The sequence below is a fragment of the Stigmatopora argus genome, chromosome 3 (assembly GCF_051989625.1).
Source record: "Stigmatopora argus isolate UIUO_Sarg chromosome 3, RoL_Sarg_1.0, whole genome shotgun sequence".
NCBI classification, from domain to species: Eukaryota; Metazoa; Chordata; class Actinopteri; order Syngnathiformes; family Syngnathidae; genus Stigmatopora; species Stigmatopora argus.
In genome coordinates this window covers 2,899,044-2,924,790 of record NC_135389.1, presented here as the reverse complement: position 1 = coordinate 2,924,790, position 25,747 = coordinate 2,899,044, and the positions used below count along the sequence as shown (strand labels likewise).

General features: G+C 41.5%; 1 protein-coding gene across 7 annotated transcripts in view; it reads right to left on the bottom strand.

Annotated features, from left to right (window-relative positions):
* Positions 1 to 11,536: 11,536 nt before the first annotated feature.
* The window catches only part of plcg2 (phospholipase C, gamma 2), a 94,798-nt gene continuing 80,587 nt past the window's right edge, over positions 11,537 to 25,747 (bottom strand). For 6 of the 7 annotated variants that reach the window (XM_077596523.1, XM_077596521.1, XM_077596522.1 and 3 more), the window contains 8 exons: positions 21,965 to 22,067; positions 21,547 to 21,750; positions 20,688 to 20,827; positions 19,661 to 19,769; positions 19,388 to 19,555; positions 13,221 to 13,309; positions 12,983 to 13,137; positions 11,537 to 11,774 (listed from right to left, as the gene is read on the bottom strand). In XM_077596523.1, coding sequence (XP_077452649.1) covers positions 11,771 to 11,774; positions 12,983 to 13,137; positions 13,221 to 13,309; positions 19,388 to 19,555; positions 19,661 to 19,769; positions 20,688 to 20,827; positions 21,547 to 21,750; positions 21,965 to 22,067 — 972 coding nt within the window. In that variant the 3' untranslated portion in view covers positions 11,537 to 11,770. Of the gene's footprint in view, positions 11,775 to 12,982; positions 13,138 to 13,220; positions 13,310 to 19,387; positions 19,556 to 19,660; positions 19,770 to 20,687; positions 20,828 to 21,546; positions 21,751 to 21,964; positions 22,068 to 25,747 lie in introns of those variants that run through there. The other variant, XM_077596527.1, reaches the window with a different exon arrangement.

Below are 25,747 nucleotides of genomic sequence, written 5' to 3'. Positions count from 1 at the left end.
TACCGAGGCAGCCGAAATCGCAAACTCCACCCACTATGGCCGACAGAAGCAAAAACAAATATATAATGTTTGCTCACAAAGCTATTTTGCAGACGGACTTTTTCAGTTAAAAAATGGACATCATTAAGAAAGGGCGGTCAACTCCGAAGCTAGCAAGCCTGTTACAGCCGGGAAAATGGTGTGTGGGGCACTTTCAGCGCGCTAACTTAGCTCCACAAGCAAATAGTATATTGTTGTTCATTTAAAGCCATTTTCAAGACGGACTATGCCAGAAATACGACAGGACAGGCTCGACTTTCAGCATTAGCTTCGATGGCGATATAAAAGAAGGAAGAAAGAAAGGAGGATGTATATTGTGTACAGTTAAAAAGGATTTTTGGTGAGTAAAACATGGCTCTATTCCTAAATACTATTTCAATTGTGGGCCAAGTTCTGATATCTGAAAAGCTCCAGTATTTGTATTTAATCACTAAATGCTGCTAGGAAGTGGATTTTACCCCATTTTAGTGCAATTTTTGCCGTTTCGCCATTGACGTCCATCGCTGTCTTTTCCCGGGGAAATCACCTCCCTGGCCCGGTTGTAATGTCTGAAAAGCTCCAGTATTTGGTCTCACTGCTCTTACCAGTGTCTGTTTTTCCATCTACAGTGGAGGAGATACAATTGGCTGCTCAGAAATCCAGTATGATGGCGGGTCCCTCCCGACGCCGTCGATCGGTATAGAGAGAGGGAGATCCAACATACATTGATGCGATTGGCATCCCCCGGGGCATACCAGATGAGTATAAGCTGGCTAATCAGGTTGCAGCAGGTTGGGAGTCTATTTTTCTTCTAATAACCCCAAACAAAAATGTGGATGGGATACATTACCTACATTACAATGTCCAAAAACTTGGAAATTATTCTGAACAGGGATTTGTGGCAATAAAGGAACAACTGGCAGCCACTAATCTGAGGGTGTTCCAGGATTGCATAGCGGTCGATATGCGTCTTGATGGAGCAGGGGGCGTATGCAATGTTTGAAAATGTTGCACTCAACAACACGCCTCCTAATGGGTCCCTAACCTGGGTCGTTGAGGGCCTGCAGACCCTAAACCGCAATATGAAAAGCATCCTGGAGTAGAATTATCCGCTTGGACACTGGTGGGATAAGACCTTTGATAAATACAAGGATTTGGCCCTATTTGTTGTGTTTTCAGTAGCCATTTTCGCTACGACTTTGACATTGTGTGGGTGTTGTCTTATCCCCTGCTTGCGCTCCTTGCTAAGCCGACTTATAACATTTGCGATTGCCCCTACAAATTCGAAATTACATGTATTATATCCTCTGCTTATGAAACGTACTGAAGAGAGCAGTGAATTCCAGGAGCATGATAATTCCGAGAACGAATTGGGCGAAAATGATTTTGTTCTTCCTTTTTCAGGCCAGATATGCAAGTAAGTTGAATCAAGGTAAAGATCGAGACAACGGACCTCCCCCAAGTGTCATAAATAAAAAAAATATTATTGGATTTCCTACAAATGTAAAATAACAGGGGGGAATGTTGGGGTTATTTTGGGTACTATTATAAATGTGCTTGAAATATTAATCATTATATGTGGAATATTAATCATTATATGTATATGTGAAATATTAATCATTATATGTATGTGAAATATTAATCATAATAAGCTTGACAAATGCGTAGTATAATTCTTACTGAAGGACACTTTCCCCTGCAGCTGGCTCTGAGGACATTTAATTGTTTTGCCCTGATCCGAGGACTATTGACTTGACAGCTCACCCAGTCCCGGGCTCCGAGGACTGTTGATCTGGGTTCGCAATGAAGATCTGTGAAGGACTCTTAAATTGCTTTAACTGGCATTCTGGAGCAGATGGCGATACAGACGCTCCCCTACTTACGAACGAGTTAGGTTCCGCGCGATTGTTCATAATTTGAATTTGTTCGTAAGTTGCTCAGTGCTATATTTTGTATTATAATTTCTGTTTAAGGCCTATATAAGTATATTGAAGGTTTATATACGTGCATTTGTATGTTTAAGGCTTGTATAAGTAACACACTGGTTGGTACTGAAAAAAACATTTAATAAAATGGAGAATACATACAGTACTGTATACATACATTAGAGAGAGAGAGAGAGAGAGAGAGAGAGATTTACTAGAAACTGGCCGAAAGAAGCTAGCTAATGACGATTGCAGTTTTCTTTTTTTCATCATAAATGATGCGGCAGCACTGTATGGCATCATTCAATTGATTTGCAAACTTTGTGCAACGTTCAATATTTGGGTCCTGCTGCTCGATCTTTATGTTTATAAATGGTACTGACGGTCGAACGATTCAAGTTGTATTCACGTGCAACGCTCACCACTTTCTGACGCGCATCAAGCTTCGTTATTATTGCCACTCATTCCAAATGAAATGGCTTGCTTCTTCCTTGCACCTCCCTCAAGCCTTTCGCTTTTCCCCAACCATATTGAATAATGAATGCACGAGATATTTAATGATACAAATGAAAAAGGTTCTTTGCGCACTGGCTGGAGATACGTTCACGCACTTCCGCATTGCAACGAACTGGGTAGAGGAAGGTAGATGCTGGGTGAGCTGAGCGCTCACAGCGCCAGGCGTTGGTATTAGCGGCGGAAAGAAGCACTACTCGGAAAAAGGCGTGCAATACAAAATCGAACTTACGACATTTTTCGACATAAACGCAATTTGCAGACATGTTTGTATGTGCCGTTGTTCGTAACTCGAATGTTCGTAAGTAGGGGAGCGTCTGTAATCAAATCGACTTCAGAAAATACTCGCATATTGTTTTAAAATAGTGTTGCTCGTTTCACCTTGTGTAAATTCTTATGCAGTTGTTTTTGGTTTCCGACCTTAATTGTTCTTTTGAAGACCTGATATGCAATTGTTGTTGCAGTTGTTTTTTGACCTTAATTGTGTTATTCGGTTAGCTTATGCAATTGTTTTGAATAAGATAACCTTAATTGTTTTGATTCTAATGGAACTAAATGGACAGAAGAGGATGTCTTTCTTTAGAATGATCCATGACCGAGACGAGTCAGGGTGGATTCTCACTTGCAAGTTAACGCTGGATTATGTGCTCTGATGTCTTTCTTTTATTAAAGTATATCTATTAATGAACCTATCAAAGGCCTTCTCTGCTGGCCTAAGAAATATTTGAATCACAGACTGATGTTAATTATATTTTGTCCATGAGTACTTATTAAATAATTCCAAATTGTCTGTCAGCTTCGTTTCATTGCTTTCCCCCTGGTTGCACTGCTTCCAGATGTGTGCGTTCATATTGAAGCACTTAACCAATCACATTTCAGCCATTATTTGTTGCCAGGGTCAGAAATCTGCCTCAAGGCCTTCAAAATCAGTTCTGCAGGCTCTGCTGCATAAAACAAGCATCGATAAAATTGTTGCTTTAACCAATCAGATTTCGAGGTGGCGACACCAAGGCCTTCTCGTTGCCGTAGGGGTACGCCATCACTTACACAAACTATGATTGGCTGGTGATAGAGTAGGTGGCCCAAAGCCAGAGCGAGCGAGCCAGAGCTCGCAAACTGTTACAACTGCTAGCAAGCCTGTTACAACCGGGAAAATGGTTTGTCCGCCACTTTCAGTTCGCTAACTACGAGCACTACTCCTGGCTCACGGGCTTCGACGAACACTGCAAATTGTAATGCTGGGAGTGCTTGTTATTTGCCACCGATCGACATGGTGTTTGGAGCAACACTGGATTTGCAAATTTGACTTGTTTAACCAAGGCAACAACGAGACACCAAAACACTGTCGGAAACTTACAAGCAACAATGGTGCTCTCAAAAACTTTTGGGGAAACCCGAGTGGAGTTACAGTTCAGTGAGCAAGTGCGTAGGGAAACGGAGCGCCACAACAAAAAGGTAAAGAAAAATAGGGAAATCTTCAAAAGTTTGATAGACTGTGTAAACTTTCATTTCGGGGACACGATGAAAGCGCTGCATCCCCAAACAAAGGAAATTATGTGGAACTTCTTTCTCTCATTGCTGAGAGAAACACAGATTTACATTACCACCTATCCACTAATAAAGTGTTTAGTGGCACGTCGGGCAAAATACAAAACAACCTGATGACTGCTATTGCTGAAGTGATGGAGGAAGAGATCAGAAGGAAATAAAAGTAATGTTTGTCTCTGTAATGTTGAATGAGTCTGTGCGGTGTGATGATGGATTTAAAGCACATCTGGATGATTTTGAATTTTCTTTTTTGCTTCACACATTTAATGGCATTTTTGAGCATTCAGACATGCTTTTTTCAATACGTACTACAGAACAACAAACTGGATGTACTGTTTTGTCTTGCAAGAGTAAAGGAGTTTCTTGACACCGTTGAACGCGAGAGGAGCCGATATGAGGAAAACTACGAGGCCACTGAACGCAGTGTGGGTGCGCCAAGCGCACGAAGAGATCAAGCGCAAGATTCTTGCATGCACTACCACCAACACCACGACAGAATTCTGGACAATATTATTTGCCAGACGTGGACCAGATTCCAAGAACACGAAAGACTGATGTTTCTCTCCCTCCTCGACCCACAGAAGTTTTGGGAATACCAGAAAACTTTCCGACATTCAGCCTTCTCCACCTTAACGCAGAGCCACAGTACACTTTTTCATCTGCCTCGGCTAAGAACAGAACTGATTGTAATGTATGCCACGGATGATTTTACAGGGAAATCTCCCACTGATCTCGTTGACTTCCTTCAGCAGAAAAATCTGAGTGAGAGCATGGGGCAGCTGTACACATTAGTGTGTTTGGCAGTGACCATCCCCGTGTCCACTGCTTCTGTCGAAAGGACATTTTCAGCCCCAAATAGAATCAAAACTTATGCCAGAAATACAACAGGACAGACTCGACTTTCAGCATTAGCTTTGATGGCGATAGAAAAATACTTCTTGATTGACCTGAAAAGCACATGTAATTTGTACAACAGAGTATTTGAAATCTTCTTGAGAAAAGAAAGGAGGATGTATTTTGTGTATAAATAAAAAAATAATTTTTGTTGAGTAAAATGTGTCTATTTTCCTAATAATATTTCGATTTTTAAGGTTTTTATTGATTCTTTTTTTACGTGTCACAACTGTAGCTGCAGTAAAGGTTTAATAGCCATAAAATACTTGATGAGGGTTGAATTGATTCACACAAAGCACTACTGAAGCCCTAGGTGTGAGATGCACATATATATATATATATATATATATATATATATATATATATATATATATACATATATATACATATATATATATATATATATATATATATATATATATATTCATATATATGCATTTTCTCGTAGCGCCTTCAACGTATCAATCCAACCCTCAAAAACTATTTTATGGCTATAAAACCTCTACTGCAGCTAGAGCTGCGACACATAAAAAATAATCAATAAATCAATGCACAAAAATGGGGTAAAATCCACTTCCTAGCAGCATTTCATGATTAAATACAAATACTGGAGCTTTTCACACATTAAAACCAGGCCAGGGGGGCTATTTTCCCGAGAAAAGACAGCGATAAACGTCAATGGCGTACGGGCAAACATTGCCCGAAAATGGGGTAAAATCGAGCCAAAAACAGCATTTATTGATTAAATACAAATACTGGAGCTTTTTAGACATCAGAACCGGGCCCGGAGTATCATTTCCCCGGAGTATCATTTCCCCGGTAAAAAGACAGCGATGAACGTCGATACGTCCATACGTGAAATGACAAAAAATTCACTAAAATTAGGTCAAATCCACTTCCTAGCAGCATTTATTGACTGAATACAAATACTGGAGCTTTTGAGACATTACAACCAGGCCAGGGGGGTGATTTCCTCGGGGAAAGACAGCGATTGACGTCAATGGCGAAATGGCAAAAATTAAACTGGGATAAAATCCACATCCTAGCAGCATTTAGTGATTAAATACAAACACTGGAGCTTTTCAGATATGGGAACCGGGCCCACAATTGAATTTAGGAATATAGCCATATTTTACTCACCAAAAATCCTTTTTAACTGTACACAATATCCATCCTCCTTTCTTTTTTCCTTCTTTCCTATCGCCATCGAAGCTAATGATGAAAGTCGAGCCTGTCCTGTCATATTTCTGGCATAGTCCGTTTTGAAAATGGCTTTAAATCAAAACAACAATATACTATTTGCCTGTGGAGATAAGTTAGCGGACTGAAAGTGCCGCACACACCATTTTCCCAGCTGTAACAGGCTTGATAGCTTCGGAGTTGACCGCCCTTTCTTAAAGATGTCCATTTTTTTTCTGGAAAATAGCTTTGTGAGAGAAATCTGCAACAGAATCCATTTGTTTTTGCCACTGTCGGCCATTGTGGCTGGAGTTTGCGATCTTTGGCTGCTTTGGCCCGCCTACTAGCCAGTCATAGTTGCTGAAAGCAATGACATGTCCCAGCCAGCAAAATGCCAATGCCTATGAAAAATCATTGTGGGGTTTCCAATTCGAAATCTGATTGGTTAAAAGCAACGTCTTGTTTAATGCAGCAGACCCCACAGAACTGATTTTGAAGGCTTTGAGGCAGATCTGATCTGGCAACAAATAATGGCTGAAATGTGAATGGTTAAATGCTTCAATATGAAAACACATCTGGAAGCAGTGCAACCATGGGGGAAAGCAATGAAAGGAAGCTAACAGACCATTTGGAATAATAAGTATTGATGGACAAAATATAATATGATTCAGATATTTCTTAGGCCAGCAGAGAAGGCCTTGAAGGCCCTGACGACCCGCCACTGATATCTATATATATCTATCTATCTATATATATATATATATATATATATATATATATATATATATATATATATATATATATATATATATATATATATATATATATATATATATATAACATTCAGACATTTCTTTTGTTAAAGAGCCTGACAGCTGATGGGAGGGAGGATCTGCGGATGAGGGTGCAGCAGTCTATTGCAGAAAGAGCTTTGGAGGGACTCCACAAAATCATGCAGGGGGTGGGAGGTGCTGTCCATGATGGTCATCATCCTGGCCAGCATCCTCCTCTCTCCCACTTTCTCTACAGAGTCCAGAGGACAGGCCAGAACAGAGCTGGCCCTCCTGACCAGCGTATTCAGCCTGTTCCTGTCCCAACTGACCACTGCATAAAACACTGTAGATGCCACCACAGTGTCGTAAAAGGCTCTCAGCAGTGTCCTGCAAATTCCAAAGGACAGTAGTCTCCTTAGTAGGTAGAGGCTGCTCTGGCCCCTCTTGTACAAGGCATCTATGTTTGTGGACCAGTCCAGTTTGTTGTTGAGGTGAACACCCAGGTACTTAAAATTTTCCACGATTTCAATGTCCGTACCCTGGATGTTCACCTGAGTGGTCTGTTGAGGATTCCTCTGAAAATCGATTACAATTTCTCTTGTCTTACTGGTGTTGATATAGAGGTGGTTTTGCCTACACCAGTCAACAAAGGCTGTGATGACTGCCCTGTACTCTAGGTTGTTCCCGTCCATCACTCGTCCAACAATAGCGGTGTCGTCAGAGAACTTCTGGAGGTGGCAGGTGTCTGTATTATGTTTGAAGTCTGATGTGAAGAGTTAGAAGATGAGTGGGGAGTTCACCGGAGTGGTCTGTTGGGGCTTTCTCTGAAAGTCGATCACCATTTCCTTTGGATGAAAAATTAGATTCCAAAGAAATCATAAATCGAGGGCGGATGAGTGGTTAGCGCGACGGCCTCACAGTGGGGGACCTGGGTTCAAATCCAGGTCGGTCCACCTATGTGGAGTTTGCATGTTCTCCCCGCGCCTGCATGGGTTTCCTCCGCGTACTCCGGTTTCCTCCCACATTCCAAAAACATGCATGGTAGGCTGATTGGACACTCTAAATTGCCCCTAGTTAAGGGTGCGAGTATGCATGGTTGTCCGTCTCCTTGGGCCATGCGATCGGCTGTCCACCGATTCAGGGTGTCCCCTGCCTCTGGCACGGAGACAGCTGGGATTGGCTCCAGCAACCCCTCGCCACCCTAATGAGGATAAAGCGGTTCAGGAAATGAGAAGAGATGAGTACTGTTCTACTTACAAAATTTTCAACTTACGAAAAAAGTTGTAGAACCAATTAATTTCATAAGTCGGGGTATAACAAATGACCCCACCAACAGCAGCAGCTAAGCTCCCTGAATTGAGTTTGATTGATTTAATAAGGGACAGCACATATGAATGAACATATTCATGTGAATGAACTTATATATGTAAATATGTAGGATTGTAGCCGAGGGCTGAAGGTGATTGGCGAAGAGGTTCAGATATGCGTGTTCACGTATGATAATTGGTATTTATTTCCAGATATGTGAGGAACAGAAAGAGAAGGTGCTTTGGCTGAATGCACTCTTTTAGAAGGGAACTACACAGTCACCTCTAGAGCCAGTCCTTGTTGATTTGTTTGGAGTTTTTGCACAAAATCTTGAAGTGGAGAAGGAGCTATGATGAAAGATTTTGTAAACTAAAGTGGCATCTACATATTTAGTAGTATTGTCCAAGTTCAGGAGTTTGTGTTTTTTAATATCTGAGAATGTTGGTGCGTTTTTGGTTTAATGTCCAATACTTTCAGAGCTTGTTTATTTATGGTTTCAATTGGTTTTAGTTTTGTTTTGCAGGCCGATGACCAAGTTGTTCAGCAGTAAGTCATGTGTGATATGATCATTGTGTCAACCTACAGTTTTGCCGTTTCTAATGGACCTAAAATTGGACAAATTGAATTTAATCTTCAGATCGGAGCTGCGGGCGCAAGGTGGTCAGTGCCTGTCGCAGCGGCAATCCCAGAACGCGCTGGTGGACATCAGTGGTGAGGGATGCCGCCAGGCTAAAAAAAGGAGTCCTATCGGGCCCTTTTGGCCCATGCGACTCTGGAGGCAGCTGACGGGTACCAGGTGACCAAGCGGCATGAATCATTCACGCTCACACTTATACCTGGGGCAAATTTAGAGTGTCCAATCAGCCTATCATGCATGTCTTCGGAATGTGGGAGGAAACCGGACCACCCAGAGAAAACCCACGCAGGCCCAGGGAGAACATGCAAACTCCACACAGGTGGACCAACCTGGATTTGAACCTAGGTCCCCCACTGTGAAGCCAACACGCTAACCACTCAACCGCCGCGGCACCCATATCGTTATTTCACCAATTTCGTCATACGCAGTTTCTGGGTGTGATGACAAGTAGGCTTTTTTGTGTTGTTGATGATGACAACAGGGCCTATGTCCGATTATTATTATTATTTTGAAATTGTCGCGGATGCATTGATTCTTACTTTACAATCTCGCTACATTCTACTGGCCTCTCCTTGGGTTTCTCATAAAAACCACTAAGCATGTTTCCTGATTCTCTCTTATGTACATTTGACCACCATTTTCCAAATGTGGATAAAGCAGCTTCTGTTTTTATCATCATGCCTCCCAAGAAAATTACCAGTGCGAATGAAAATAATTGGTCAGCGGGGAGGAGTTGATCGAGGGGCACAAAAACGAACTCTCAACTGTGGAGCTGAATGATCTAGAGTTAATGGAACACTCGGCAATGCAGGAGGAATATAACGAGAAGACGGACGAAGAGGAAGCAGCGAGCATTCCAACTACAAACATCAAAGAAACGCTGGAAAAATTTCACCTTTCTGTCTTCGTAGAAAAAAAACATCCCGAAAAAGTGTTCACGAGTCGGGCGATCGCCCACTTGGAGACGTTTGTTTGTCTCATTATAATAACATTATTAAAAGGCAATCATCTCTGGATAGTTTTTTTTCTCTCCAAAACATCCGTCAACTTGCATCTACAGATAGGGCAACTTAAACCCAAACAGGTAAGTGTCATGTTCGACTGCCTACGATGACATGTCTTTTCAGCAGCTGATTAAGCCAACGAGGTGGGGCAGGATCAGCACACCTGCACCTGATTGACACATCCGAAATCTAAGGACACGTGCCACAGCTGGCGGATTGTCCAGACTTTGACGTTTGTATTGTTGTTTTTGTACTTTGAAAACCTTAGTTAATTCGCCGACTCGGTCATGCTGTTTAGTTGTACTTTTGATCCTTAGTTTATTCGCCAAATCAATCGCGCTGTTTTTTGTTATCTTTTTGATACTCGCGTTTTTTGGCTTGCTTCCTTTGTTCAATAAATTCTAGTTTTTGTGAATTGAATCTTTCCTTGCTCAGTTGTTGTGGATCCATCTTTAATTGGCTTGCTGATTCACAACAGTAAGAACCAGTAGCGAAAAATAAAATGGGGAAAAAATTAAATTCCAAAGACATCATAAAACGTTAATGCTTGTTGTTGATTAATGTTGTTATTAGAATTTTTAATTTTGTGTTTATTAGATGTGTTCAGGTGTTTGTGTGCTCTGTCTCTCTGTTGTCTATTGTTAGCTTCCTCTTGTTTACATGCGTTTTAACAGATTTTAGATTTTTCATGCTTGTTACTCATTTAAGATTCAATTGGAGTAATTTTTATTCATCCCATACTCGGGAAATTCACTTTGTTGCAGTAGCAAGACAGTAGCAAGCACAGGCAGAGGAAAAGACATTGTAGATCTGGAACCACATACTGGATGTCCACAAGGTGGGGACCTTCTGCAGATTGAGACTGAAAATATGCAGAATCACTCTTCCAACCTGACCCACACGGTCCCTCAGTGGTCTGGAGCCGAGGCCATCAGGACCAGTAGCCTTCCTTGCCTTGATCTTCTTAAGGTGTCCTATCACTTGATAAACAGTAGCGGAGAGGCCGGTGGGGGAGGTGAATCACATAATACAACACTCCCGATACTAGAAGCTAATAGAAAAAAAAAGATTGCCTCTCACACATGACGGATGGAGTCGAGTCGTAAAAACATTAAAGTAAAAAGTATAAAGTACAAAGGAAAGTATTAAGAAATATTAAAATGTAATAAAAAACAGAAAAAAAGCTGTGTAAAAACAGAAAACGAGTAAGAGCGGAAAGAGCTACTGCCCCCAGCTGTCGCTTGAGCGGCACCATCTTGAAAAGATAAGATACACGATATTAATACATCATTTTCTTATCATTTTCGTGTGTTTCTCACATCTTTCATACAAATTTAAGACACTTTGACCTAAGGGTTTTTGGTAGTTGTGTGAGGACCGTGGAACGAATTAAACAATTTACATATAAAGTACTGCTCTACTTATGAAATTTTCAACTTACGATAAAAGTTCTGGAACCAATTAATTTTGTAGGTAGAGGTACAACTGTATTTTTCTCTGCCCAAGAAATTGGTTTGCAGTAATTTCTGATTACACAAAAAAATAAATATTGATTGTAATAGATTTAACTGTGATAAATGTGTCAAAGATTTAATAATTGTGAAGTGCAAGTTCTTCCGTAGGATGACATTTATAGATATTAAGAAATAGAAGGAAAGAAGCCACTCGACTTATTTGGTTTGGCTGCAAGGAAGAGGACTGCATGGGACAATTCTCATTAGCGTTCTGAGCCATTGCTTCCATTCTCCTTTTTATTGATGAAAAAGGGGACCCTAGTTACAAAACAGGTGTCTGCCTCTGAAGGATTAGGGAGCAAGCGGGGACGACACCTTATGAACTTGTTGTCTGTGTTTTTGGATGTGGGTGGAACATTAGTACATGTGTGTTAAAACATCTCTTGTAGCAACACGTGTAGCAATATATGATTGAGTAATATTCTGTAGCAACTTTGGTGAGTTCACCACTTTTCGTTCATCTGCAATGCAAAGCAAGTCACAGCAAATATATAATAATCACAATCAAAGAGAGTACTGATGAACATAATACAGTGGTACCTCGACATACAAGTGCCCCAACATACGAGCAATTTGAGATACTAGAGGTAAAATTTCGAGCAAATATTTATCTTGAGATATGAGAAAATTTTGATATACGAGCATACAGCGGACGCGAGAGGCTGCTCATAAGAACATCATGGGCACTGTGTCTCTCCCTGCAACTCCCTCGTGTAATGCATACCTGTCAACCTCTGCCGATAACTGCCCTCATAAATGATTATTGATTCCCCTTAAAAACCCCAAAAAAACCTTACAAACACCGTACGACTCGTACGGTGTTTGTAAGGTTTTTGGGGGGTTTGTAAGGGGAATCAATAATCATTTATTAGGGCAGTTATCGGCAGAGGTTGACAGGTATGGTGATGTCTACGAGTACTGGGCGGAGCGTTGCATTTTTTTCAGTGTTTTTTTTCCGTTAGACAAAGCGAATGGCGGATCGATCGCTAATACGAGAGCAGAATATACTACTCTTTGGCAAGTGGTCGTGCGTTATCCTATTGTGAGGACATGTGTGCATCATTTTCAGAATATTTTGAAGGAAAAATCAAACAGCCCTCGATAGGTGGCATCTGAAAGTCAGGGTGGAGGCGGGGTTAATAGAGCCAACCCGGGAGAAGAAAGGTATCAAAATTTAAAACAAAATTAGAATTAAGTTTAGCGTAAGGTTAGATTAAATTTATTTTTGAGTGTGTCTGCATCGTAATCCAAGTTCATTTAAATTTGTTTGTTATGTTATGAGCGCGTTGCCATGCAAAAAGTCCCCCCTCTCTGTCCCTCTCTCTCTCCCCTCCGAGAAACCCGTCTAATTTTAGTACTATTAAACACATTTTAGTACTATTAAACCATTAGTTATTTGTTACTTTGTTAATAGATGGTGAATTAGAACAAATAAAAATGTTTTTCCAATCCAATATCCTGTTTTTGGTGTTTTCTCAGAGGGTTGGAACGAATTAATTTGATTTAGTTCATTTCTATGGGAAACGTTCATTTGAGTTACGAGTAAATCGACATACGACCTCAGTCCGGGAACGAATTAAGCTCGTATCTCGAGGTACCACTGTAATGTCCTAATTACTAATGTAAGAAGAAGGAAACTCCTAGAAACTACAATAGGCAAAAGACTTACATGTGTTCACTTGTATTTGAAGATTCTTTAACAAACTGACTGGACGTAGAGGAGAGTTTCATGTTTGCCTGTGTGTTGTATAGAAGTCCTTCACAGCTGAGCTCTACTTTATTCTTCCTCATTTGACTGGAGGAAGAATACAGCTCTTCTGTGTTCTTGGAGGCATGACACGAATGTCAGCATAATGCAAAACAGGTACACTATTTGCAGTACACTATGATTTAGTTAGTCTCCTTACCTCTGGCTGTAGTACTTTTATATCAACCAACAAAGAGGCTAGTTCTAAGTTTTCATTGTAGCCGTTCTTCAAAGGCACCGAGCGATAACCTTAAAAATAAAACATTTAAAAAGGTCACAACTATTGTTATGAATTATTTGATATAACAATTATTAACTTAAAGGTTTGTTTACCAAAGTGCTAGCCACTAATTTGATCATTGTGTCTGGGCAGAGACATTCATTGTGTGAAAAACAGCAGGTAACTCTGGGTGTTTGTTGTATAAACAATTTATCTGTGTTCTGGCAGTTTTGAAGCTTTTACTAAATTGATCGTTCCTGGCTTGTCTAGACATCCTAAACAAATGTTTGGGTTAACTCCCACTTTGGGCTTTAAGAAATGGAGTCAGAGCAAGAATCTCGCCTTTTCTTGAGCTAATAAAGAGAAGGTCATGGAAGCTTCAATAATGTCTTCCCTATATTTTTGTTAACACTTGTTTCACCAGATCTTTCAGAAAAAAGAAAAGAACATCCCACACTATCAACATAACACATCTAACACATATTAAATTGCTTCAAAATCTTATGAACAAAAAGATCCCATTGTAAGGATTGTAAGGATGGATGAGCAGAAGACAATTGACTGATACGTACTATCTTTGAGATCTACCGATGGCAATTGACATATTAGCACCACTGTTCTACTGGGAAATGCCATTTTAATAGCCGAGACATTTGGGACATGATGAGAGATGTCAAAATGCAAAAATCATTGAGCTGAAATCCAATACACGGGCTGTGTGATTGCACAGCATGCGACGACATGCATTGCGCTTTGCGGTACTCGGATGATTCGCCTAAAGACGTTTCGCTGCTGGACGTTTGACAGATGGACAGGTCGCCGAATGGACGTTCCACCGAGAAGGTTGGGCCCGGACGGAGGTTTCGCCGAAATGGGATTTGCGCACACGCCCCGCTCCCGGATAGTGTGTACAAGTTTTTCAACCTCGGCCCGTGGGCCATATACAGCCCGTTAGGATTTTTAATCTGGCCCGCCGCTGGCGTTGTCCAAATTATAGTAAAAATCAACGATTCATTTCCCTTTGCCGCTCATCACTCTCAATTTATTAGTCTACCGTCAATGGCAGCCCGGGAATAAGCACTCTTGGGCGGGCATGTCAGCCCGGGAATAAGCACTCTTGGGCGGGCAGATGTAGAAGAACCGAGCCGTGAAATGACAACAATTGGGTCAAATTCATCCTAAAACAGCATTTAATGATCAAATACAAATACTGGAGCTCTTTGGACATTAGAACCGAGCCCAGGGAAGTGAATTCCTCGGTTAAATGCTGCGAAGATGTCGCGATAAGGCAAAAAAACGTCTATATACGTCCATTCGCCAAACGGGTCAAAATGCTCTCAAATTCGGTCAAATCCAGCCGAAAACAGCGTTTAATGATTAAATACAAAGACTAGTATTTGTATATACATTACTAGTATTGTATTTTATACTAGTATTTTATTTAAAAGAAGACAGGAAATTCACATATTCTTCGTCGTTTTCCTTTTTTTTGGCTTGGTATTGCCATAGGTATCGTGTATACAGACTAGATATCCGATGCGCGTTGTGAGGCAACAGAGCTAGACGTCGTCGCTTTTCGGCCATTTTAAGAACAGGGCCATTCGCCAAACGGCTCAAAATGCTCTCAAATTCGGTCAAATCCAGCCGAAAACAGCGTTTAATGATTAAATACAAATACTAGTATTTTTATATACAATACTAGTATTTGTATTTAATCATTAAACGCATTTTGAGCCGTTTGGCGAATGGTCGTTCTGCTACATCTGCCCACCCAAGAGTGCTTAATCCCGGGCTGACATCCCCCCAAGAGTGCTTATTCCCGGGCTGCCATTGACGGTAGACTAATAAATTGAGAGTGATGAGCGGTAAAGGGAAATGAATCGTTGATTTTTACTATAATTTGGACAACGCCGGCGGCGGGCCGGATTAAAAATCCTAACGGGCCGTATATGGCCCACGGGCCGAGGTTGAAAAACTTGTACACACACGATCCGGGGGCGGAGCGAGCGCGCGAATCCCGTTTCGGCGAAACCTCCGTTCAGCCGAACGGCCGTTCGGCCGAATGACCGTTCGGTGGAACGTCCATTCGGCGACCTGTCCGTCTGTCAAACGTCCGTCGGCGAAACGTCTTTAGGCGAATCATCGGGCCACGGCGCTTTGTATGTGCATATTTGCTTGTCCGATGGGAACCAATGGCTTTTCTGGTTAAATCTATGCAGAGGCATAGGATTTTGTAGGAATTAATTAAATTTCCATCTCTCTCACCCTCTCTGTCCCAATTGTTGTCACGATAAAAAAAGTTATCGGTAGCTATCGATAATTATCGCGATAATTATCACATATTTTTTCTCTGAAATTTGAAACTTCAAAGTTCTGTGTATTAGTAAATGAATGACTTTACTCATTACTGTGATCCTTCACTACTTCACAGCTTCAACATTTGCGGCTTCAGTACATCGCGTTTTTTTTATCTTAAGTATAAAAAAGTTCATTAAAATGTCAAAATCCACACTGAATCCCGCAGGCGGAAGATGGGACAAAAGATGGCTGAAGTCAGAGCTCCGCTTTTTCTTCAGCGCTGAATTGAGTGGCAATCAGAAGCAGAGAAGAACAATGATGTGCCAAATATTATCTTGCCCATTCCTGTTTTGTTGCGAGGGAATTTCGCATCGCCTGTGGAGAAGGAATACCAAGCCTAGTCCAGCTTTGTTTGGATTTTGAGCCACTGTTGAAAATGCCATCTAAATATTTATGTTCCTAGATATGCTAAAGGTGCAGCATGCCTTTGCAGAATAAATGAATCTACACTGTGGGGTTCTTTTGTGCATAATTCACGTGGTAGGAACCATGTTAATGTGATTGGCTTCTGCTGAGCGGTTAAGAGGGAGACACATGGGAAGTGAACGCTCTTCCCCTCTGGAGATGGGTTTTTGCATGTGAGAGGTCTGTATGCTGAGAATAAATAAAAATAAATGTTTTCTTGTGTGGTCTAAGACACACCGCCTCTGAGGAATAAAAAAATGAACCAGCATTATGAGAGATTTACGCCGTAGATACGAACGTGAAGCTAGCATGACGAGGAGGTCAACACAATAACCCTAACCACAGCCCCCAACTGTTGAGGACATCGTAGAATTGATTCCATGGGGGAGCAAGGAAAGCGGACAACAATGAATGAGGATGAAGAACGTGGTCTGCCTTTATTTAAAACATATGCTGGAGATCTTCAATATGGCACGCAGTTTGCAACACCAGTCCAGGAGATTAATGACAACGTGGCCGGAGCAATTGAATTTGGCAATTTTCTTGAGAGTGTCATGTACTTGTACAACAGCATATTTGTACAAGAAAAGAAACGGCGGTCACCGTGTTCCTTGTGTGCCGTAAACCTCTCGCAGAAAGAAGCTCCACCTGCTGCCCCTACGGCGCCACTTGAAGATTCCATTGATGATCCAATGCCTCTCGAATCTGACGAATAGGGCTTGGACTAAAGCTCGCAATAACCTGCTTTTAATATTATTCAAATCAACCGCTTTGAATACAATACTTCAAGTATGTACTTTTTTGACCATTGTACTTGTAGTTTTGTATAGGCGTGAAAACGTGGTATGGTATGTATCATAATAATAGGGGTGATCCTAAACCGTGGTTTTGCGATTATCGTGGCCATGTTTGGTCTACATTATATCCGATATTCGAGTTCGTGTTCCTTGTGCGCCAAAAACCTCTCGCAGAAAGAAGCTCATCCTGCTGCCCCTACAGCGCCTTTTGAAGATTCCATTGACGAGCCAATGCCTCTCGAATATGATGAAGAGGGCTTGGACTAAACCTCCCAAAAACCTGTTTTTTAAAAATATTATTTGAATCAAGTGCTGTGAGTACAATACTTCGAGTATTTACTTTTTTGATAATAGTAATTGTTTACTTGTATTTTTGTATATATATATTGGTATGTATCGTAGTAATAGGGGTGATCCTCCGTCGCGTTTTTTTTTATTATTCCGGTCATGTTTGGTCTACATTTTTTGCGATATTCGAGGATTACGGTATTACATTTAAAAAAACAACTAGATTACTTTATTTAAAAAAAGAATATAAAATGTGATGATTTCAAAAAGCGTATTTGTTGTTCTGTCACGCAATAAGAGATAAGACAACTCCATCCGAATACTATCAAACGTGATGAAGAATAAAACCTGCTGAAAAGTGATGAAGAATAAAACCTGCTGAAAATTTAAAATCTTTTTTTATTGGCAAGCGGTCTATTTTCACAAAAAGAAACATATAAGTCTACCTTACATATTACCATTTCAAATAAAATAAAACAAGTTAACATTTCCCCCACCCCTGATGAGTCATCACCTTATCGTAGTGGTGGGGTTTGTGTGTCCCTGTGATCCTTGGAGCTATGTTGTCTGAGGTCTGGTGCCCCTGGTAGGGTCACCGATGGCAAACTGGTCTGAGGTAAGGGACCAGACAAAGCATGACTCAGAAACCTCTTATGATGAGCAACATTATTGGACGACGTCTTTCTTCCCTCACCCAGATGCGGGTTACCGGAGCCCCAATCTGGAGCCAGGCCTGAAGGAGGGTGCAATGGCGAGCGCCTTCACCCATGGGGCCCGGCTGGGCACTGCCCGAAGAGACGACGTGGGTTCCCCCTCACATGGTTTCACTACCTGTGAGAGGGGCCAAAGAGGTCGGTTGCGTTGACAGTTGGGCGGCAGCCAAAGGAGGAATCCTTGGCGGACCGATCCGGGGCTGCAGAAACTGGCTCTTGGGACGTGGAATGTCACCTCTGTGGTTGGGAAAGAGCCTGAGCTAGTGCGTGAGGTTGGAGAAATTCCACCTCGACATAGTCGGGCTCACCTCTACGCACAGCTTGGGTTCCAGTACCACTCTTCTCGAGGGGGGTTGGACACTCTTCCACTCTGTAGTTGCTCACGGTTAAAGGCGCTGAGCGGGTGTGGGCATACTTCTTGCCCCCCAGCTCGGTGCCTGTATGTTGGGGTGTACCCCGGTGGACAAGAGGGTAGCATCCCTCGGTCTTCGGGTGGGGGGACCGGACCTAAGTGTTGTTTGTGCGTATGCACCAAACAGCAGTTGAGAGTACCCACCCTTTTTGGAGTCCTTGGAAGGGGTGCTGGAGAGTGCTCCTTCGGGGGACTTCAATGCTCACATGGGCACTGACAGTGAGACCTGGAGAGGAGTGATTGGCAAGAACGCCACCCCTGATCGAAACCCGAGTGATGTTCTATTGTTGGATTTCTACGCTCATCGTGGATTGACAATAATGAACACAATGTTCAAGCCTAAGGGTGTCCATATGTGCACTTGGCACCAGGACAAGCCGCAGTTCAGAGGTGAAGAGAGGGGTGGAGCTGTCAACCGATCACCACTTGGTGGTGAGTTGGCTCCAATGGTAAGGGCAGATGCCAGAGTGGCCCGGGAGACCCAAACGTTTCATGAGGGTCTGCTGGGAACACCTGGTGGAGTCCCCTGTCAAAAGGAGTTTCAATTCCCTGAGGCGCATTCCCATGAGAGGAAGCAGAGTCGCATGTCTTGGACAGGGTAGGCTAGGTGTTCTTCTGCATCTCATAATCGTTCATTTTGGCTGCGTGTTATTCCTTTCACTTTCATGCTCTTTGTGTGTCACTCTATAGCTATCACTGCTAATTGGTTAGCTGTTCCTCACCATCTTTTACGTCTCCTGGACATTGGTATGGAACTAGTTCTCACGTCGTATCAGCGCCTCCGTTCTTTTCGGTGTGCGGGTGGTCGTTTGTGTCTATGTGTGCCCTATGGCTGACTGAAAACCATTCTAGGGTGTAGCCTGCCTTTCGCCCGATTTCAGCTGCGATAGACTCTAGCAACCCCTACGTGGATGCACGGTACGGAAGATGAATCTTAATTTGTATGTTTTGTGGGGGAGAGGCATCGGATTAATTTTGGGAATTGGAATACATCAAAAAACCTTCATTGGAGAGAGAGAGAGAGAGAGAGAGAGAGATGGAGAGACAGAGACAAAGACAGAGACGGAGAGGGCGACAGAGAGAGCGAAAGAGAGAGAGACAGCGAGAGAGAGAGAGTTTAAAGTTTCTTCTCACCTGAACAGATACCTTTAACTGGAAATGTGGCTTGAGCAAGGAAGTTGGGATCTGAAAACATGTCTTCCTCATTCACCACAAAGCGCAGGAAAGTGAGCTCAGGTTCGTACACTTTAAAACACACAGGCTGTGTTGTGGCTTTCCACACTGGGTTCAGACCATTATCCCCTACAAACATCACAACGACAGACACGCTGTATTTTTAACCGTTGTCATATATTTTGTATGTCTTAATATATCCTAATTAAATACATCCAATTTATCGTTGCCTACTATAGACCGTGGTCTTTGACTTTGCTTCAGTTTGACCACATAGTTCAATCTCCACAAAAGGACTGGAAATCGAACGTCCAAGCTTTGGCAGGTGTCTGGCAGCAATTACCTGCAAAATATAGAGTAAAAGCTAAATTAAGCTCAGTTAAAACTAATTTAAATTCACGTCATCGTTATCGTGCCCGGGTGTGTGAATCTTTTTAAAAAATTTGGGTCATTGTAACCTAAAAACGTCTGCACCCACAATGTGAGGCTGTACAATTATATTTTAGTAAACGTAGATGTTTTTGGGGTAATGATAAAAATTAACCACCAAAATGAAAAATATGTGCACACTCTTAAAACTGAGGATGGGCCTGTTTTCAGAATTAATCAATCCAACCAACATCCTTTAAAATGTTATGATCGCCTCGGTTGCAAAGCAGAGGGGGACTCAGGCGCTAGAAGGCAGGCAGACAAGGGAAAGTGCTGACGCACAAACGTAATGTTTTACAGGAAAACAACAACAGAATAAACCTTACAAACTAAAAACTGGTAAAAATAACAAAGAAAAACTGAATGGGGAAGCACGGGTAGATGCACAAAGACGAAAACCAACATAACCGCTGTCAGAAAATAATTGCACGCCCGACCGACAAAGACAAGGGGTTTAAATTAACAGACAGGGGTTGATGACAATCACAAACACCCAGGTCACATAAAGGAAGAAGAGCCAGAAGGACACAAGTAAAAACCACCAAACCCCAACAAAACATGACACAACATGCCTGTGATTCACCACTAACAGAAATCAGACTTTTTAATAGGCCTTTGCTGATATTTTTGTCATCACATCCATAATACCAATCAGGGATAGTGAAAATCTAAAACATTTTGTTCAAAAGCTAATTTGTATATGTCAGGCGAGCCTACGAGACACTTGAATGAATACTCATTACTTGGGTTAAGAAAGAGAAATGCAGAAATATTTTTAGCATGAGAAAATCATTCTGTGAAATGCATTTATTTGATTATGTGATCAACATACCCTAATTATAATGTTGTACTTGACGTCTTTCTTTGCCTGGTGAGGGTCATAGCAATCAGAACGCATGAGTTCCGGTTGCAAAACGTAACCAGTACGTCCATTTATACTGAACAGAGCATGATTCATCTGGGTGTATTTATCTGGAGGGATCATATAATTCAATAAATTGTTAATTGGTTTAAATTTTAAAATTATATTTACATTTAGTATTTTATGCAAATACATTATTGATATACTTCTCGAAGAAAGAAAGAAAACTACCAAAATGAGTGTGTTTGTTGGAGTAAATATTTTTTGTTGTTGAAATAAAAATTCTTGGCAATAACCCCTTTAAGAATTGGAAACTTGTTTGATTCCACTTTGGTACATGGTGCGAAATTTGTAATAAATGTGTTCTTGTGTGAAGAGCCACAAAGCTCAGAATTTGAATTGTTTTGTAAAACCAATAACAAAGAAATAACATTAAAAAATAGTAATAAATGTAACTCAATAATTCATATTTCAGCTCTCACTCTTGCAGTTTGGCTGAGAACGAGAACTTGTGTTGCCTCACAATCAGCCAGTTCTCCTAATACGGATGTGCGTCTCATTGGCACAAATGGTGCTTATTTAAAAAAATATGGAAAACAGTGCTATCAAACAATTGCCTATTTGAAATATGCTCATTGACATGAAAAGGTTTTATACAAATCTTCAAAATCTTGTTTTTGACTTACAGATTGTTTTGCATGAAACAGTGGAAAAATAAAATAATTTTCATGGAAGAAAACAACATTCACAGTAATAGTTTTAAAAACATTAGTGACCATGGCTTTTAAAATTTTACAATGTTTAGCTTAAACCAAAATATAATAATCACCTGGTGTCTGAAAGTTAAGAGCCACCATCTGACAGCCATTTTCCCAAAGAGGGTATGGGTCATAGTTGGAGGACTCCACACGCTGGCCTTTAGGATAGATCCGACTAAGAGCCGTCTGATTGTACTGCAGGAAACTCCTGGAAAGGCTCTTTCCAGGTGTCTTATTCTCTACAAAAGAGCGGACTTCTTTGCAGTTGTAGTAGTCTGCAAAAACAGGAAAGTTTATGATTTTCACACTATGCATGCAGTTCATGAAATAATACTTTTTAATAACTTCATGAACTGTTGTTTGCAACTTTCTATAGTAGCACTGCTGTATTATTGTCTAATGCCACTAAACTAAAATGATTCATTTTGTAGCTAGTGACCATATGGTGGAAATACATTTTCCACATTTTTTTAAACTGCATGCATTTACCAAAACGATCCTTGTCCTTGCTCCGTGGCTGGCAGTAGACCACAAGATCTGACATCTCGATAGCCACCTCTGCTTTCTTTTCCACTTCCTCTTGCTTCTTTATCTGAGGTTGGACAAAAATATCACTTATTTGCACAGTTGTACATCTACTTACGAAAATAATTGGTTCCAGAATCTTTTTTGTTTTTTAAACTTGAACTTTTTGTAAGGAGAGATGTGCTTTATATGTACATTTGGATAAAAGATGTGAGAAACAGACAAAAATGAAAGAAAATGATAGGAAAATTATTTATTAATGCAATTAAATGAATCACACAAGTGACGAACCCCAGACGTTCACAAACCTAGACTACTATCATCAAAAAGGAGAGGGTGGCATGGGGCCTGGAGGAAGGCAAGCACGCTGTCAAAAACGTGAATCAAACCTGAATGTCCATAACAAAAAAAATCCAGGCGGGGAGGGCGCAGTGGGGCTTCGAAACATAGTCCGGCCGGTCCGGCAGTTGTCCAGTATGGCCCATGAGGAAGCGCCGAGCTGGCTGGTCCGGTGGTCATCCGGTCGAAGACCGCCCCACTTCTCCTGCCTCGCCGCGGTTCTCACCGGCACCTCCAGGAGAATGGCGTAGCCTGACCGTCGTCCTCCTCCGTGACACTGGAATAGTCTTGCCACTGCGCCTCTCCAAAAGAAACCAAGGCAATTTCCCGGTCGTTAGCTGGCGCCAGGTAACACCCCTACCTGAGTTCACCCAACGGCCACCACGCGGTGATCCACCGTAGATGGCCAGATGGGAAACCCTGCAGGGTTCTGTGGAAAAAGTGTCTGGGTGATAACGCTCCGGGGGAGAGCAACGAAATCCAAATCGGGCGAGGAAGTCACTGTCCGAGTTCGAGTCCAACAAATTTGTCAGCTCTGGTCCTCATAGTCCGAAAAATCAGAGTCCACATCAAGGTAACAAGGTCAATTGGCGGAGGGCGAAGAAGGTTGGATAGTCTCTCATGGTCGGGAGCACAGGAAGGTTGAGTGGGGGAAGAGGATAATAGCATTCACGGCTTCCCACTGGTTACATGGCTTGTTCGGATCGTTCTGTAAAGTGCAGCATCGAGCGTACAAAGTAGAAGGACCCAAACACAGGGAAGCAACCAAGGACGTGGAAGGAGTGTTCTAACAAAAACTTTAATGTCTTAGTCAGGAGGGGTGTCAATAAATAACAAGGACTTATAATAAAATAACAAAACCAAACCTGACATAGAAGACATGGGGAAACGAGGAACATGAAACATGGCATGGCAACATAGCGTAATGCAGACAAAGCAGACGAGCCGACAAAGACTGCAACACAAGACTTAAATAGACAGAAAGGGGTTGATTACAAAATACAAACACCTAAACACAAGAGGGAAGGGAAACCATAAGGGGCACAATAGGCGAAACGCATACAATAATCACACGGACAGCACACACACGGAGAACGCACACACATCCATCCCAAAAACCCATGTACACATAACAAATAAAGAGGACATGCCAAGGAGTCCTTGGCTTCATTAGCGTAACAATGCTAGTAGGTGGGTTTGCCTTGCAATATCATTCAACCGCACACCACTTTCTAAACTTCTGTTTTTCGATGAAAAACTGGGCCATCTTATTCATTTTATTTGCACCAATAATTTGTAATAAAGAACTTTATGACGACAAACGACGGTCAAAAGAGTGTTGCTGTTCTGGGAGACCAAGCAGAAGTAGAGCAGGCCATAATAATGCTACCAGGACGTGATCCAAGGGACATAGCTACAACTTTAAATGATGATTTTATAGAGTCCATTAAAGAACTGACACCTAGAAATCTCTCAAATAGAATGTCACCCACCACAACCACTAAACCTCAATGAACCCATTCTTAATCGAACATAGTTTCACAGTCACAAGTTGAGAAAAACTCACTTATTTATGCCTGCCATTGCTCGCTCAGGGCGCCGCCATCTTACCTTTTACCGGTAGTTAATCATGCTTTGACTGTCCAGACCAAACAGGCCACCAGGCTTGACTAGTCTCAGTCTTGAACTGTCAAATACCACACAATCTCTAGCACAGTCTGATGCTTTTGGTCCAACTTATAGGAACCACTGCAGTAGAAGTTTCCAAATACATTATTTCCCAAGGGATAGTAAAGGAAGTGGTAGCATTGTGTGGCAGAAAAACATTGTCTGAGTGGTACTCATTTCCTTTGGAATGTCATCTCATATGCATGCTGAGAAGTCAATTCTCATAGGCTATGTAATGTCAGTTGATAGTCTTCCTCGTTTTAGTCTTACTCGTCATTTGATCGTTCCAAACTGTTGTAAGAAGGCTGAGTCTTCCCCAAAACGTTTTTTGTTTCTTTCAATGAATATGGAGACCACAAATACCACATGGATAGAAATATTATCACTATACCCAATGACACTACCCAACAATCTATGGAACTTTTCAGCGATGCTGGAGTAGCCATTTTGGTCAGTGACTTTGGTATTAGTCCCCTTTTATCTTATCTATAGACTTATTGTCTTCTGTGTCTTTAAGCGTTTCACTTCAGGTAATGTAATCTTACAATGTGAAAGATGTATCCAAGTCCCTCTGTCTGCTATTTTCAAAGCTGTCTGTGTGATTAGCAGCACTTGGTAGGGAGCTTCCCACTTTGGGTCATGCCAGTGTTTCTTTTTTTATGCTGCGGCTGAGCATCCAGTGACCTGGCACCACCACTGGTTGATCTTGCTCCTGTTGAGAAACACATTCTCCTTCTGGTAACTTAAGTTCCTTTTCTCTGATGTTGTTTTCATGTAATATGCCAAATTAGCTTCATCATCCAATTCCCATTGTGTAGTGAATAATGGTAATTTATATGGTACCCCAAACATAATTTGATAAGGTGTCAACCCAGTTGGTGTTTGACGAGAGATGCCATTCCCACCGTTGAGACATGAGTTTTCCCATGGCTCAATATAACCACCCATCTAAACAAGTTTTTGTGTAAAATTGTTTGTTTCATGAGAATGAATAAAATAAAGCTGTAAGTAAGTTTTATTAAGAAAATTAGGATTGAGCAAATGTACAATAAACAGGGGCAATGATAAGTTTAGTCAGTATTATTGTCATATGTGTATCATGTATCAGTGTTATCCTACATTTACTACCACCATATATGAATGTTTCATCAGCGCTGAAGCTTGCATACAACATCTTTCCGCTTGCTGTGAACTCATCTATGGGGACAGACCTTTGGATACCCTTTCTATCTACTGGGCAGGAGTGAGACATTCTGGGAGGCTGTCCAGGACCTAGGAGAAGCGATTCCAGTAAAAGATGTGATCTCAACGATTGTTTACGCCAAAAGACTGAGACTGTTTGATGGAAACCAGATTCTCTGATTTGGAGAGGCCACACCCACATCTCTTTGTTGTACACACACATTCATATTGTAAGCAATAATAGGGGACCACAACTTGAAAGAATATGGAAGAACCACGAAAAAAGATAGAAGCGGTGCTTCCCCTCACCAGAAAAAGAGTGTTGTCTATCCTTGTTTCGCACGTTTTTACAGGTGTCAAATTGGTGAACTTGACACTAGGATTTTTTTTTTTAATTGGCTTAAAATACATGATTGATAATTATTGTTTTTCCACTCTTAACATGCACCTACATAACTCAAGTTTGAGTGAAATACTAGTAGTATTGATGACTGATGACAAATGATGTTATTGTTGGCTGCTAAAAGACAATGAAAGAGGTCATTGTCCAATCATCCA